General features: G+C 40.1%; 1 protein-coding gene across 3 annotated transcripts in view; it reads right to left on the minus strand.

Annotated features, from left to right (window-relative positions):
* The window catches only part of STK38 (serine/threonine kinase 38), a 42,304-nt gene that overhangs the window by 12,106 nt on the left and 15,047 nt on the right, over positions 1 to 15,151 (minus strand). For all 3 annotated transcript variants that reach the window (XR_011075624.1, XM_068557343.1, XM_068557344.1), the window contains exons 3-7: positions 13,493 to 13,544; positions 12,442 to 12,564; positions 10,629 to 10,712; positions 6,654 to 6,777; positions 4,280 to 4,434 (exon numbers count right to left, since the gene is read on the minus strand). Coding sequence is in view for 2 of the 3 variants with exons in the window: in XM_068557343.1 (XP_068413444.1) it covers positions 4,280 to 4,434; positions 6,654 to 6,777; positions 10,629 to 10,712; positions 12,442 to 12,564; positions 13,493 to 13,544 (538 nt within the window). In the remaining variant the exon portion in view is untranslated. The remainder of the gene's footprint in view (positions 1 to 4,279; positions 4,435 to 6,653; positions 6,778 to 10,628; positions 10,713 to 12,441; positions 12,565 to 13,492; positions 13,545 to 15,151) is intronic.

The raw sequence follows: 15,151 nt of genomic DNA on the forward strand, positions 1-15,151 counted from the left end.
GGAAACAAGGTAATGAATGGATGAACATTCATGGATGTGAAACAGAACATTATCTTCTCCAGCTCCGTGCAGTATCCATTGCAGCTCCACAGCCAAAGGGTGCTGCTTTTTCTTTTACCACAGGGAGAAATATATAATAGCAAACAAATTCTTTAAAGATCACCCCAAATCCTATTATACAAATAAAAGTATTTTCATTTTTGCACATTACCTTTGTTTTTGTCCAAATATAAACTTTAAAACTAGTTGAACCCTCCGTGGCATCTAACTTTTTTTTCACTTTTTTAAAATATTGAAATATAGTTGGCATACAATATTATATTAGTTTCAGGTGTATCCACAGCATCTAATTTTACTTCTTAAACTAACTCAATCAAATATTCTTTTGTGTTTCTTCAAAATCATTTTTAATGTCTACATAATATGCAAATGACTTAGTACATCGCTGTCTACCTATCCCCGATACTGGATGCTTAATCCACTCTCAAAGCACCCCTGTGCCAGAGAGGGCCTGTGTTCCCAACCCTAATCACACATGGTACAGAAGATGGTCTTAATAAACGGCTGTTAAATGATGAGTAAATAAATCTTTGTTCATATAGCTTTTTCTCCACTTGAATTATTTCATCAGAATAAATGCCAAGGAGTAAACTATTCCAAAGACAAAGGGAATAAACTTTATTGCACAGTTATTGACAAATATTGCCACACCGTATTCCAATCATAAGTCTCTGACTTTATCATTGTCTTCAAAGAAAACTCACACCTCCTGTGAGGCAGGCACCATGCCTTTAAGTGTGCTGTCTCATTCTTAAGCCACACTTCACAGACTCAAGAGTCATTAAATGACTTTGGGGTGAAATGGCAGAACCAAAGGCAGAAATCAATGCTCTCTCTCTCCAGACCAGGATTACTTAACCTCTCCAACTCCCTGATCTCATCTGGAAAATGGGAATAATGATATCTTCCTGGCAAGAATGATGAAAATTAATGCATGTAAGGCTCCTAACCTGGAACCTGGCACATGCCTAGCCCTAAGGAAGAGGAAGGTGTTCTTGGGGTGGTGAGATTTTCCTTGCAGGACATTTGGTCCACGCCAAAAGGTCCTTGATACTTGGTTCTGTCCAAAACCACTTGGCATGGACACTTTGGATTGGACCAAATTGCAAGGAACTTTTTGCATGGACCAAACGTCTTATGAACATTTTAGACAGGACCAAATGTCCACTAACCAAAATTTTAAGTAGATAAGGAGGTAAAACCAAAAACAGGGGAGGGACTCCTGATGCTCAGGGATCTATACTGCTCAAGGTCACACAGTTAAAAGTGATGTGGCCAAGGTCTGAGCTCCAATGACTCATCTGTGGTCTTTCCATGATACCACCTTCCTTCAGTCCGTAACATACAAACTTCCCTTGCTTAGGGTCAGGTTTTTGGAGGGTTTTTTATCCCATTGGGGGTGTGTGTGTGTGTGTGTGTGTGTGTGTGTGTGTGTGTGTGTGTGTGTGTGTGTGTGTGTGTGTGTGTGTGTGTGTGTGTGTGTGTGTGTGTGTGTGTGTGTGTGTGTGTGTGTGTGTGTGTCTTTGGTAAACTACCAAAGACAAAAGACAGCTTTGGGCCTGCTAACCTAGTATCTTCCTTTAAGACTTGCAAATAACCTGTTCTGCAAGCCAAGGAAGTGTTTTATAGTTCTCATAATTACATGATTTACCTGGACACCTCCAAGAAAAAGTGTCTTAAAAAGCAGTGCCGGGGCTTCCCTGGTGGCACAGTGGTTAAGAATCTGCCTGCCAAGGCGGGGACATGGGTTCGAGCACTGGTCTGGGAAGATCCCACATGCTATGGAGCAACTAAGCCCGTGAGCCACAGCTACTGAGCCTGAGCTCTAGAGCCCGCGAGCCACAACTACTGAGCCCATGCGCCACATCTACTGAAGCCCATGTGCCCTAGAGCCCATGCTCCACAATAAGAGAAGCCACCACAATGAGAAGCCCGTGCACCACAACAAACAGTAGCCCCCACTCGCCACAACTAGAGAAAGTCTGCGCACAGCAACGAAGACCCAACGCAGCCAAAAATAAATAAATAAAATAAATAAGTTTATTAAAAAAAAAAAAAAAAGCAGTGCCTGGAGCAAAAACTATTCAAACCTAAATTTTCAGGGAACTCTGTAGCTCTTCTGAGTATACAGCAGGAACTCAAAATGTCTGCATTTTCACTTCTATAATCTATATGGCTAAACACATATATGAGCTCTCCTCTACAAGTCTGGGCTACCATATTGTAGAGAGCATGTATGCACCAAACAGGGTTCCCAAATCCTCCTCAGCTAGACTGAGTCCCCAAGCTCTTGGCCTTCAGTATGTTTGCTGACCTTGAACACAGACTACGGCCTACAACTAAGCGAGAACTAAGGCACCTGGGGTACAGAACCAAGGCATCTGAACCCAAGACCACACAAAGTAGGGCTACTGCTTTATTAAAAATATATCTGGGACTTCCCTGGTGGCGCAGTGGTTAAGAATCCGCCTGCCAATGCAGGGGAAATGGGTTCGATCCGTTCGGTCCGGGAAGATCCCACATGTGGTGGAGCAACTAAGCCCAAGAGCCACAACTACTGAGCCCACACGCTGCAACTACTGAAGCCCGCGCACTGCAATGAAGAGTAGCCCCCACTCACTGCAACTAGAGAAAGCTCACGTGCAGCAATGAAGACCCAAGGGAGCCAAAAATAAATAAATTAATTAAAAAAAAAAAAAGAAAACCCTTCTATCAGGCGCAGTTTAAAAAATATATATATATATCTGAACTTAAGGACAGAAAAATAATTTCATATACATTAACATTTTAAAAGCAGAATACCAAGCTATTTACTTTTACGATACTAACTGTACATAAATTGACACAAACAGAAAAGGTACTGAAGCTATTTTACTAAAATAGTGGTTATCTTTGAATGATAACATTATAGGTATTTTTCTTTATAGCTCTCTGTATTGTCCAAATTTTCCACTACGTATATACATTATTCTTAAAATAAAGAAAAAAACTATTAACCAGAAGAAATTATCTGACAAACCTCCTACCCTCTTGAAACAGAAAGATTAAGGTTTCCAAAGAAAGTAGACCAAAACTTCAGATTTTTCAAAGACTGTTATCAAAAGACAGTAAGAAAGAAAAATACCCTAAGAATTAAATTTACTTTCCTACTTAAAAGAAAAATTCAGTCTAGACAACAATGCTATGTACCAGAACACAACAACCTAGAATTTTAGAGCTGGAAGGGACTTCAGAGCTTCTCTGGATCAATATATTCACTTTATAGATAAGTGAGGTCCAGACAGTGGAGGAACTTGCCAAGGAGCATCCAACAATTTAGCAGCACAGGGATTCTCTTCTGATTTGCTGTGAGTTTAAGAATCAGGGAACTAACCTCATTTGCATGTCTAAAGATGACTACAAAGATGACTACAGGGCTTCCCTGGTGGCACAGTGGTTAAGAATCCACCTGCCAATGCAGGGTACACGGGTTCGAGCCCTGGTCCGGGAAGATCCCACATGCCGCGGAGCAACTAAGCCCGTGAGCCACAACTACTGAGCCTGCACGCTACAAGTACTGAAGCCCACGCACCTAGAGCCAGTGCGCTGTAACAAGAGAAGCCACAGCAATGAGAAGCCCGCGCACCGCAACGAAGAGTAGCCCCTGCTCGCTGCAACTAGAGAAAGCCCGCACGCAGCAACAAAGACCCAATACAGCCAAAAATAAATAAATAAAAATAAATATATTAAAAAAAAAAGATGACTACAGAGACTGAGCAGGACTCTGTCTTAAGCAGAGGGCGCAGGATTTGGAACCTGAGCTTTGTGGCAGATTATTGTTGCTGTTGCCTTACTTCCTGGTTCTTGGCTGGGATCCTCAACAGATGAGGTTGACCCAACAAAAGCGTTCTTGATAGGTGATGCATTAGTATAGTTAATTATATGCTAAGAGAAGATGACTATCTTTGGCTTTATTACAAAATAACTTAAATCAATTTTATTCTTCATCATTTTCCAAAATGTTCTTTATCTTTACGAGGAACGTTCAGTCAAATTATGGAATTCATAAGCCTTTCAGAGAAAGTAAGTAACAGCAAACTTACCTGTAAGAAAAAGAAAAAAATGTACCGGGTAGCTCACAGCTCCCCTCCTGTGATTACCGCAAGCCATGCAGGTGTTAAAGCAGAGGCTGCTCAGACAGGTAAAGACACGCTGGTCAGGCTGCTACTCCCCACAGTACCTTGCTGTCCAGGAGAAGGTTGTCTGGTTTGATGTCTCTGTGGATGAATCCGAGTTGGTGGATGGAGTCTATGGCTAATACTGTCTCTGCTGCATAAAACTGCGTCTCCTCTTCTGTCAGTGTGTCCTTCTTCATCAGCAGGGTCATCATGTCCCCTGGAAACAAGAAGATACAAAGTACACACACACACACAAAACAACACATGAATAAATGCCAGTTTTCAATATGTCTCCCTTATCTGCCAACGTAAGGCGGTGCTAAACAGGCCTCTGCTCTGTCCCAGAGATTACCCACTACGGGCGGAAATGCCCAATATGAGCAGAAATGGTAAGCTGTTTCTAACACTTAAAAGGTAAAATTCACAGCCAGGGATTGCAAAACACTTTCACCTAAGCTAACCGATGCTGACCACTGAGCTGTGATTTCCCTTTCACTTTGGAGAGAGAAAGGAAATTTCTCTCACACTAAAATAAATAAATAGGTAGACAGATAAATAAATTTGCTTAAGATAATTTTTTGGACTGGGGGAAAAGCTACTTTACTTTTCACTTTGCACAAATATCTGCAAACTTCTCTCTACCTAGAACCAAATGGCATTTCCACCTAGGCTGTACTGCCATTATCAGAGAGGCTGAAATGCCAAACAACAGAAACGTAAAAATTCTGGGAGGCTGAGAACAAGCTCTCCAACGTTTATTCACAAAACACTAGAACATAAATAAAAAGGTGGGATTTAGGTAGCAAGTGTTAGTCAACAAAAGCTAAATATGAACTGAAAATGCTACAGACTAGGATGTGTAATAGCTGCCTCCCAAAAGTACACGGTGAACACCTCCCTAGATCAGTTGGGTTTTTTCTCCAGTGTTTTATTGTAGGTAGTTAAATATACACCAAAATGCTTTATGCAACTTTTACAACACAACATCAGTATTTTAGCAGTTAAAAGGTAACCTTAGTTTTCTGCAAAGTCAAAATTTAATTATTTCTGCTTAATACCATCAACATAAAATGGTGGAAAAAAGATTCTGATCCTAACTCAACAGTCAGACAAAAGCAAAGGAAATATGAATAAGCAGTTTAAAGCTAAAAGAAACAGGAAAGATTCAGTTTAGATCGCATAGGAAGACATTTATATTAGAAAACAGGGAAAAGAGATAGAAACCTCTGATTTTAATAGAGCGCCATGCTGCTTTTTAAATTTAATTTATAACTTTGAGGGAATTTTTGTATTCTTGGAGAAAAGTGGATATTTTACCCTTGGGCAAAAATTAAGCCATTTATTAAAATGCTCCTTTTTGCCCCAAAACTTGAAAAACATGATTGCCTTATCACTCCTGGCAGCCACGCATTCAATCTGGAGGCACATCAGAGACTCAGGCTGGCTCTAAGTTATCTGTGAGGCCTCAGCGCTGTGGCCCCACCTGTGCAGGCTTGCTCAGATGATCAGAGCGCTCAGGCCAGGCGGTCTATGGCTCTGCAGGCCAGCTCCACCAGGTGCAAAGGGCAGGGTCCAGGAGACAAGAGAGGCTATGGAAGATGGTGCAGGTAAGGTTTGAGGAGACACATGTCAAGGGGCTGGCTGGTTACTGAACTGGTTCTTACTCCGATTTAACGACTGGCATCTAAATGTTAAAAAGTTTCTCCTCATTCTATCAGATAGATTCTTTGCTAGCCTTCATCAGTTGTTAATAAAAAATTATCGATGACCCTAAAACTAAACTAAAGGTTGTCACAAGATCAAATATTACACCACAATTATATTAGTTTTGCTATAGAAGCAAAAAAGAAAAAGTTTTCTTTCTTTCCTACCAGTGTGCTCACAGTTTGCCTGCTCACTGGGAAACAGACTGTGTTCCCCAGAACAGATGCATGCTCTGTTCTGGGTGTACTTTGGAGCTGTCTCAGAAGATGCACATGCCGAGTTACATAAAACTTGAAATCTCAGAAATGAGAAACTGATTGTGGCTACTAATATAGGTAATGAGAAATTCACTTCTTATAAGTTATAGAAAAAAGGTTGAAGCAAAGAATGTAAATAGCTTCAATTCTGTCACTTGGGTAACTAATTATACATGATTCCACTGACAGGAGGGTAGGCAAAGCCCCTAGTTTATTCCTATATATTTAGAAAGAAAAAGAAAAGAAAGAAATATCCATCTGAAATCATGAGAATGAAGGAGAAGGTTACTTTTATGGCCCTAAAGCTGTAGAAAGGCACCCCAGCACAGACAGGTTACTGACCTCCTTATAGACCTAAAAAGATACAGAAAGCAACTTTGTGAGCACAATTAAAAGTAGAAAGGAGGGTTAATTGATGTGATAGAGAAACCATAAAACAAAAAGGAAAAATGACCTTTCATCGTCAAGTAATTACCTCCGGGCAGGAACTCCATGATTAGGTAGAGGTTTAGCTTATCCTGAAAACTATAGAACATTTTCACAACCCACAAACTGTCTGCCTCCACTAGAATGTCACGCTCCGCACGAATGTGGCCAACCTGGAGGTACACGCATTTGATTAATGACAAGCCTTGCTCTGCTTTATTAGACTGTATATTTGTTTAAACAATTTAAATACTGTTTTGAGTATTAAACTGTGATGATACAAAAGATCTAATTTATGCTTAGGCAAACCTACTAACTCAAAATTGACAACATTTGACTTGAAGGTATTCGGTGATGAAAACTTGAGTGATGAAAGGCTTAAAAAATGGCAAAATCAATGGCTTGAATGCAAAGGAAAACTTTAACAGTGCTATAAATGGAACCTCTGATTAGTTAAAATTACCATCCTTTTGCATATCTTTTTGTTCTAATAATCCTTTTTGATAGAAAGAAGTCCCCAAGATGAGACTCTCTAAACACATCCTCCCTCAGGTCTTCAATGACATCTGCAAAGACAATGCCCTGGTTGACAATACCAGAATGCTCTGATGCCACAGCATTCAGTTCACTGCTGTGCACACAGGATGTGCTCGATCAGTTCTTACTGAACTTAAATATAAGAACACCTAAGAAAAGTTGTAGATTCAAATTTATGACCTTGCCGTTTTCTATTTTTACCGAAATATCTAGCTAGGAAGACCAAGTTGCCAAAGGTTTGGGAGAATTACTTCATTAACTTATTATTATCAAGTTTAGTTTATCTCCTTTAAGTATATAATAGTAATCAAAACACTGCTGCACATTATCAAGTCCCACCCCCTCTCCTCTTATATAAGCGTCACAAGATGCAAAACTGGGTTGAATCAGGTCTAAATTTATTAAGACTCCGTCCAATCCTTGAATAGAGGTTTTGATCTTAACATATGTTCCAGGGCTGGACCTCCTAGAATATGTTCAGAGGTAAAGATATACCAAGTTCACAAACCGGCACTTCTATTGGCAAACTCGGCCCATGGTTTTTGTTTTGAGACAATGTGCTGTATGCTTGTTTGTTTTACTGGTATGTCTTTACCAAAGACACAGATCCCAGCCCTCTCTCCTGTCTTACACCTAACCTGCCTCATTCTTCCATGCTAACTCCCACAGGCCTAAAAGCATTTGAGTTTTCAGTTTCTACTAAAATTGTTCTTTAGGAAATGTTTAAATAAATTCAATGTCTTAAAACAGGGGTCCCCAGTACCAGTCTGCAGCCTGTTAGGAACCGGGCTGCACAGCAGTAGGCGAGCAAGCGAAGCTTCATCTGCTGCTCCCCACCACTCCCCGTGGCCTGCGTTACCACCTGAAACATCCCACCTCCCCCCGCCAGTCCGTGGAAACACTGTCTGCCATGAAACCGGTCCCTCGTGCCAAAAAGGTTGGGGACCGCTGTCTTAGAAAATTTACAGTTTTACATCTCTACTTATGGTATGAGGGTGGGAAAAACGGAAGACGATAAGGGTGATAAGGAACAGTGCTATAAAATCATGAAGAAGCCAAGTAATGCTTTGAGGAAATGCTCATGCCACTTGCTAAAATGCAGCCCTGGCTATGACCCAGTCAATTACTACACGAAGACCATACACGGCAGCATTCACCCACCTCTGCTTCCCTTGTCTCCTGTTAAGGCCTCTACCTACTGCAGGGATGTACGGAAAAGAAGAGACACTACCACTGCCACTTGTCACTCGCCTCAGAGGGCAGGATAGTGACTGCAACATTCTCAGTTTGTCACAGGGAAAGCTACAGGTACTGTGACCACACCTTGCCCTTCTCTCCTGGGGCTGAGACAGCAGCTAAGAACCTCAAGATACAGGGGTGGAGTCAGGTGATTTTAGGGTAGGGGAGGGAAGAGCCAGAGGTGCAACTCACACCAGAGGTTCCCTTTCCCCTGTTCCATAAATACTGAATGGGGTGGGGGAATCACATGCTAGCTGCTACCCTGGGCACTAGGAAAGCAGAGATGAAAGTCAGTCTTTGGTTCCATCCTAACACTATACTGGCATCACAACTGAGGTTTTCCTTTTGCACTGGAAGAGAAACATGAAGAGACTAGCTACATGCTGGTCTCTTACCCTTTAAAATTTATTTTCCAGGTAGCAGAAATTTCCATCTTGTGGGACAGAATAACAACCTGAACTCTTAGTGGGTAGCTGTAATTCCTGCTCAGTTTTGTAATAGCAAGCAAAAAGTTTTCCTCTGGATAAGCCACCTACACCTACAAAAAGTTAGGCTCTGAATCTATACTTTGTCAGCCCCACCCAGAAGTGATGGAGTTGCCCCACAAAGCTGCTGCATGCTTCCTCAAGACGGCTGACCCAGGTAGAGTCTGTGGCCAGAAACTTTAATTGGACCACACTGAGATCAAACTTTAAGAGCTGAGTCCATCAGCAAGGTGAGCTACTAATTTAAGTTAATGCATCATTTAAAATCTTAATTTGAACAGACATTTCCTTTATTTTCATGTAGAAAATTTTTAGAAACTGATTTTGAAGAAGGTACAGTACTTGAGCAAATGTTTTTACACAATATGTTTGGATCATCCTGTTACCACTTCTGTTACCTCTGGCACATGCTATGAAGGATTAATAAGTCAAACTCATGATGTGTACTTTCTCTTTACGATTTTATTCTGAATGCTAATCATTTGATAAAGAAAGATTTTGAGTCTTGCTTAAAACTATAGGAAATTTATCTTGTAAAAATAGAATTTACTTGTGAAATACAAAATATACTGACTAATCAATACAGCCTTACATTTTGCTTTTCAAGATTAACTGAAACTCTTTCAGTGCCTACACCCATATCACACACTAATTTTTAGATATAAATTAATAGGGCTAGTGTGCATTATGAATAAGGTTGGTGTTAGCATAAACTATATTGTCTGAAGATATACTGCCAGGGTATTTGATACTCTCGACCAAAATTCCTGGGAGTCTAAAGCTTCTGGGTAATATTGGAAAATTAAAGAGAAAATTAAAATCCCAAATTTTGAGCTGGCGCTTAAATGAAGGGCAGAGAAGCCTTGGTGATTATACCTCCTCTCGAGCAGCAGGAAGGACTGGGTGTGGGGCTGGCCTCCATCCCGGCTCTTAGGCTCTGTATCCAGAGCTCTCCTTTCCATGGGGTCTCTCTGCCCTCCTGTAGCAACTGGTATTCTACAGGATATTTGCAGGTGTCACCCATTACAATCTGTTCTTAAGCAACCTGCTAAATTAAACTAGATTTATAGAAAGTCTGCATTCTCATTTTTAATATATTGTCCAATATTTAAAATCTTAGTTATTCTACATGAAGTACTTAATGCATCTTACAAATCTACTTGCAAAGTAGGTTTGAGGTTTTAGAAAGTATTCGTAATCATTAAAGGAGAATCTGCATTGCTCTGCCGTTTGCATTATATTTTTTCAAATGCATTCCAAAAGAAGACTGGTCTTAGGTAGTGATGAGCCACTGAGAAGACCCAACTTTGGTTTGCATGTACAGAATGAAGCATGGTAAGACACATTCTAGATTGCAAATTCTAAATTCTAATTCCTAAGCCTCAGTTCCAAGGTGTATATACAACTTCTATCTCTCAGCATTCAGTAAGGAACATGCTACCACAGTAAGAAAGACCTCAAAAAAAGGCTCCTGATGACAAGGACAGCTTGTGATCAACTGGGAGACACAAATATCAGATATTTCTCTAGTAGGTTTTCAACTTTAAGAAGTCTGCACATAATGTATAGGCATTATTTGTACTTTTAAAATATATGTAACTCCTTTTGGGGAGAAAGAAAAGTAATATTACATGTATATTCATACATGACAGGGCTAAAGAAAACTAAAATAGGAATATACACTTCAATTAAGCAAAAAGAACAGTTCTAGGAGACAAAAATTCATAAGCTGACTAAAATCGCTGCTACAATTGTGCTTTTACCTGTTCTTTTTCAAGCATATCTGCTTTACGGAGTATTTTCATTGCATACACATGCCCTGTATCTTTCTTCTGAACAAGCCGCACCTAAAAGTTATAAAGAAATGCCAAAAGTTCACAATGCCAAGCTAATGCTTTCATGTGTTATAGGAAGTAATATTTAAACTGGAAAAGTACTGCAATTTTTATATAAGCAACTAGCAATAACAAAGCAGAAGAAAATGCTTTTCAATGTTCCAAAATGGATGTATTACACACAGTGAAGTCAGTGCTGGAAACATCCTCAAATATCTCCACATCTGAACAGCTCTGGCTCCCTAGTTGAACAAATCAATCTAATTTTAAACCCTCACTGTGGGAATTCCCTGGCGATCCAGTGGTTAAGACTCGGCGCTTTCACTGCCAAGGGCCCGGGTTCAAACCCTGGTCGGGGAACTAAGATCCCGAAAGCCACGTGGCGTGGCCAAAAAGAAAAAAACAAACCCTCACTCTGGAACTTAAGGACTCATTAAACCCACGGCACATGTCAAGCAGTCAGCTCAGAAAACCTAAGGAAATGATTACAACAATGTTTAAAACAATAGCAAAAGCTCAGGTATAGAAAAAAAAAAATGCCTGGAAGCATTAATAGGATAATAGCATAATTAGGGAAATAATAGCATTAATAGCATAATCAGGGAAGTAGGGTTTTCTGCAGTTCTCCTTTCTCTTTCCTATTTTCCATTTTTTTTTTAGAGAGAACAGATAATTTATGATGAAAAGAAAATAAATGGTCTGCAAACCCAAACAAAACTTCTTGGAAATGTCCTGCACATCCTGCCCCTCTTCCCCCAAGATACGTATGTTTTCTTCTCCCTGCACCATTCTTTATGTTCTCCTCGAGTCCCACGTCCCCTCCTCACTGAACAGAGAGCTCTTTTAGAGGTAGTCCTGTACCTTTCCCTCTCTCAAGGGGCCAACAGGGATTCTGAACAATGAGGGATCAATTTAATCTTTCACCTGTGCCTTTGATATGTACTCACATTTCCCCTAGGTACTGGTTTTTAATACTATGCTGCTCCTTTTATACAATGATAATGAAACTAATACATCAGTAGGTCATCCACTTTGGGCATTTTCCATGAATGGAGATGATCTTGCATGGGCTCATTCAAACCCTCCCCAACAGACTGCTCTTGTGACCAAGCAGGATGCACATGCAAGACCAGCTGGGACAAAGTTGCAAATGCTTTCACTCTATACCACCACTTACATAACTTATTTCGATAAATTCTGTCACCTAGGGCCATCTTTTTAGAGCTGTACCAATCTGGCCGGAAGAAATAAAGGGTGGAGATATGCTGTGAGTTTGCTCCTGGAGAGGCAGTGTAATGCGAAAAGCAAGACCTTTAAGATCAGGAAGACCTAGGCCCCGCTTCTGGTACCACTGCTCAATGGTTATGTGATGCTGGAACATTACATATCCCCTCGGAGTCTTCATCTCATCGTGTATAAAATGAGTTACTGTCATGATTATAGGAGAGAAGCACTCAGTAAATAATAAATATTGATTTCTTTCTACCTTTCAACTCTCCCTCTAGATCAATACTTAAAGCATCAACATCATCTCTGGAAAAGCAGAGAACAACCAGATCCCTGGGACAGTGGAGAGGGGAAGAAAAAGCAGACAGACAGAACACTTAAGATGTGGGGCTGGCATGCTTGACCCACGCACTCCATACTTCAGTTATATCAAGAATCATGAGCTCATGGTATGTTAGAAGCTTTGAAGTTCTGTGGTATTTCTGTATTTGACAAGTCGCTGTGGTTTTTTTACCTCACCAAATGCTCCTCTGCCTATTACTTTTAAGGACTCAAAATCTTCCAATCCAAGTCTTGTTCTCTTCAAACGAAGAAACTCTGTTTCCTTCCGAGCATGTGCTGATCTCCTGAGTCGTTTCTAATGTTTAAATAAAGAGGGAGAGAGGTGGGAAGGGGAGGAGTTGGAACTCTGAAACTCTGCAACAAAGTCGTATTTGTGGTTTAACCCACCTGCAAAGCAGGGCCACACCAGACTAAGCATCATCTGTTCACACATGAAAGCACCACAGAATGACCCTTACAAGATCACTCCTCCCTTCCCAGGCCTTCAGATACAATAACCAAGGCATACTGAACAGACGGTGCCTCCTCTGAGGGCTCTGACTAACCTACGTCAACAATCGACTTTTCTAAGGCTTCTAATGAAGGAAGGATAAACAACCAACATTTTCCTTTAACCTTCCTTATATAAAAGTGTGGTTTTTAAATTTCCCTCTGGATTTTCTTTACACATTGTGGTTCATTTTATGCATTAACTTTCTACTGTTCCTACAAGTCTTGGGTATTTTTCACCATTTTCCTGGGTTCGATGATTCATTCCTCTTTTTGAAAGCATTTCCACTGCCATTTCAGTTCCTTACATGGTTTCGAGTTAACTATATTTTCTGCCACATCTGTGGGCATTGGAGGGAAGGGCTGATTTGAGAGAGATTTTGCCTTGACAAAGATTTTAGAAATTTGCCCCACTTCTGTGGAGCCTTTTCAGTGAATTAAAAATGCTATAATTTGCTTTTTTAAATTTTAATTTTATTTCATCTCTTCCTTTTCTTGGAGTCCTAAAGCTAATTAATTTATTACAACAGAGCCTAGAGAAGTCATCCTCTCCTGGTACTTAATAATTAACTTCTCCCTCTGCATGAGTACCTAAATCCAGAAGTACACCAGCCCTCATAATTTCCTGTTATTGCGTCAAAACCATTCCCCTGTGCACCAAGGCTAACAACTTGCTGGATAAGATATGATCTGCCATGCTGGGTTTCAAGGAAAATTTTTTCAATATTAATTACCTCTTCATCTTTTAGGCCTTCTTCTTCCATCACTTTTTCTAACTTCTTTTGTCTAAAAATAAATAAAGACATATGAAATAACATTTGAATGATAACTTTCCATTATCTATATGCAAACAATTTTTTTTTACTGATAAAAGCAGGTAAATCTCAAAATGCTTCATTAAAACAACAAATTACAGTTATTAAGACAAATGAAAAGATTCTCACCCTTTGTCAGTTCTACATTTTGACAAAAATTGTATGTTAACGCAACAAAGAATCTTATTTCAAAATGAAAAGTTCTCTTTTTTTTTTTTGGTAACATTTCCTCCTTAACAAACCACAAACAGCTGGTGTTTGATAACCTCTTCTATCAGGGTGTTTCTCTCCTTGTCCCTGACTGAAATCTACTTCCTTTACATTCACATCTTCCTCCTCCTCCCTGCCCCAAGCAAAGAGTAATAACAACAAAGGTAAACACAGAATTTGGAGATTCAAGGGGGGGAAATGTTCAAAAAAGGTGACTGGCACTGCTGTTAAATCTTAAGACTCAAAGCCGCAAGGCACGGCCAAAACAAAAAAACAAAAAACTTAAGACTCTAAATCCTCGGAGTACTAAACTTTAGAAACTGCATCTAAGAATGTTTTTGATCTATAGTCTCATACTCATTTGATAAAACTAAAAGAAACAAGTAAAACTTCCTTACAACCAATTCCACACAACTTTTACTTATTCAGCATAATAAATGAAAGCACATGGGCTGGAATCTCCTTTATCACTTATCAGCATTCCAGACAACAGGCAAGCTGAGCAGAGCAGGGAAGAACAGAAGTACAAGGTACACGAAGCAACAGCTTGTGGTCTAGCGCAGCTGAGGCACACACAACTTGGAATGCCACACTGAGAAGGCTGGCTCTTAGTCTGTAGACCTCAGAGCTATCAGAGGCTTGTGCACAATGGAGTGGTGTGATGAGGTTTCTATTTCAGAATGGCAGCCCGAAGTAATGAGCTGATGGACTGGCAGGGAAAGCAACTGACAAAGACGGAGGCAAACTGGAAGCTATCGTGAGTCAGACGGACAGTAAAGACCTGGAACTAGGGCTGGAAACCTGGAATGAAGTGAACAGAGCTATTGCAAAGATGACCAACTGGCAGAAGGAGTCAAGGAAACAAGTCTTAGAATTTCTTGTGTGGGAGGATAATGATGCCACTAACCAAGACAGGAAACACAGAGAGAGGAACATGGGAAGATAATGAGTTTTATTTTAGTCAACGAATATTTATTGCTATAATAGTATTTAGTTAAAATGAATATTTTTATTTAATTATATTTAATTACTGTTAAAAATCATATTACAGTACAAATCCACAGGCTGAGATGATAAACAAGAATTTGTGTCCAAACTCCCAGGAAGTGAAAAGATCTACTCTGACCGTGACGGGAAGAAGAAAGCATCTGCATGGCTCCCAGTCTGCCCACTTTTCTTCTCCTAGTTCCCAGAATATTTTGGGATATGCATCTATGTGTGCATATGTATTGGAGGGAGAAGGCTGTACTATTGGCAATTTCAGGAGTGAAAATTAATTCCATTTCCGTGGTTAAATAGCTGAAGTAGGGAAGAATAAGAAGAGTCAATGCATGGCAAGAACTATAAGAACTCAACCATGGTCAGCTC

The sequence above is a fragment of the Eschrichtius robustus genome, chromosome 12, assembly GCF_028021215.1.
Source record: "Eschrichtius robustus isolate mEscRob2 chromosome 12, mEscRob2.pri, whole genome shotgun sequence".
Classification (NCBI taxonomy): domain Eukaryota; kingdom Metazoa; phylum Chordata; class Mammalia; order Artiodactyla; family Eschrichtiidae; genus Eschrichtius; species Eschrichtius robustus.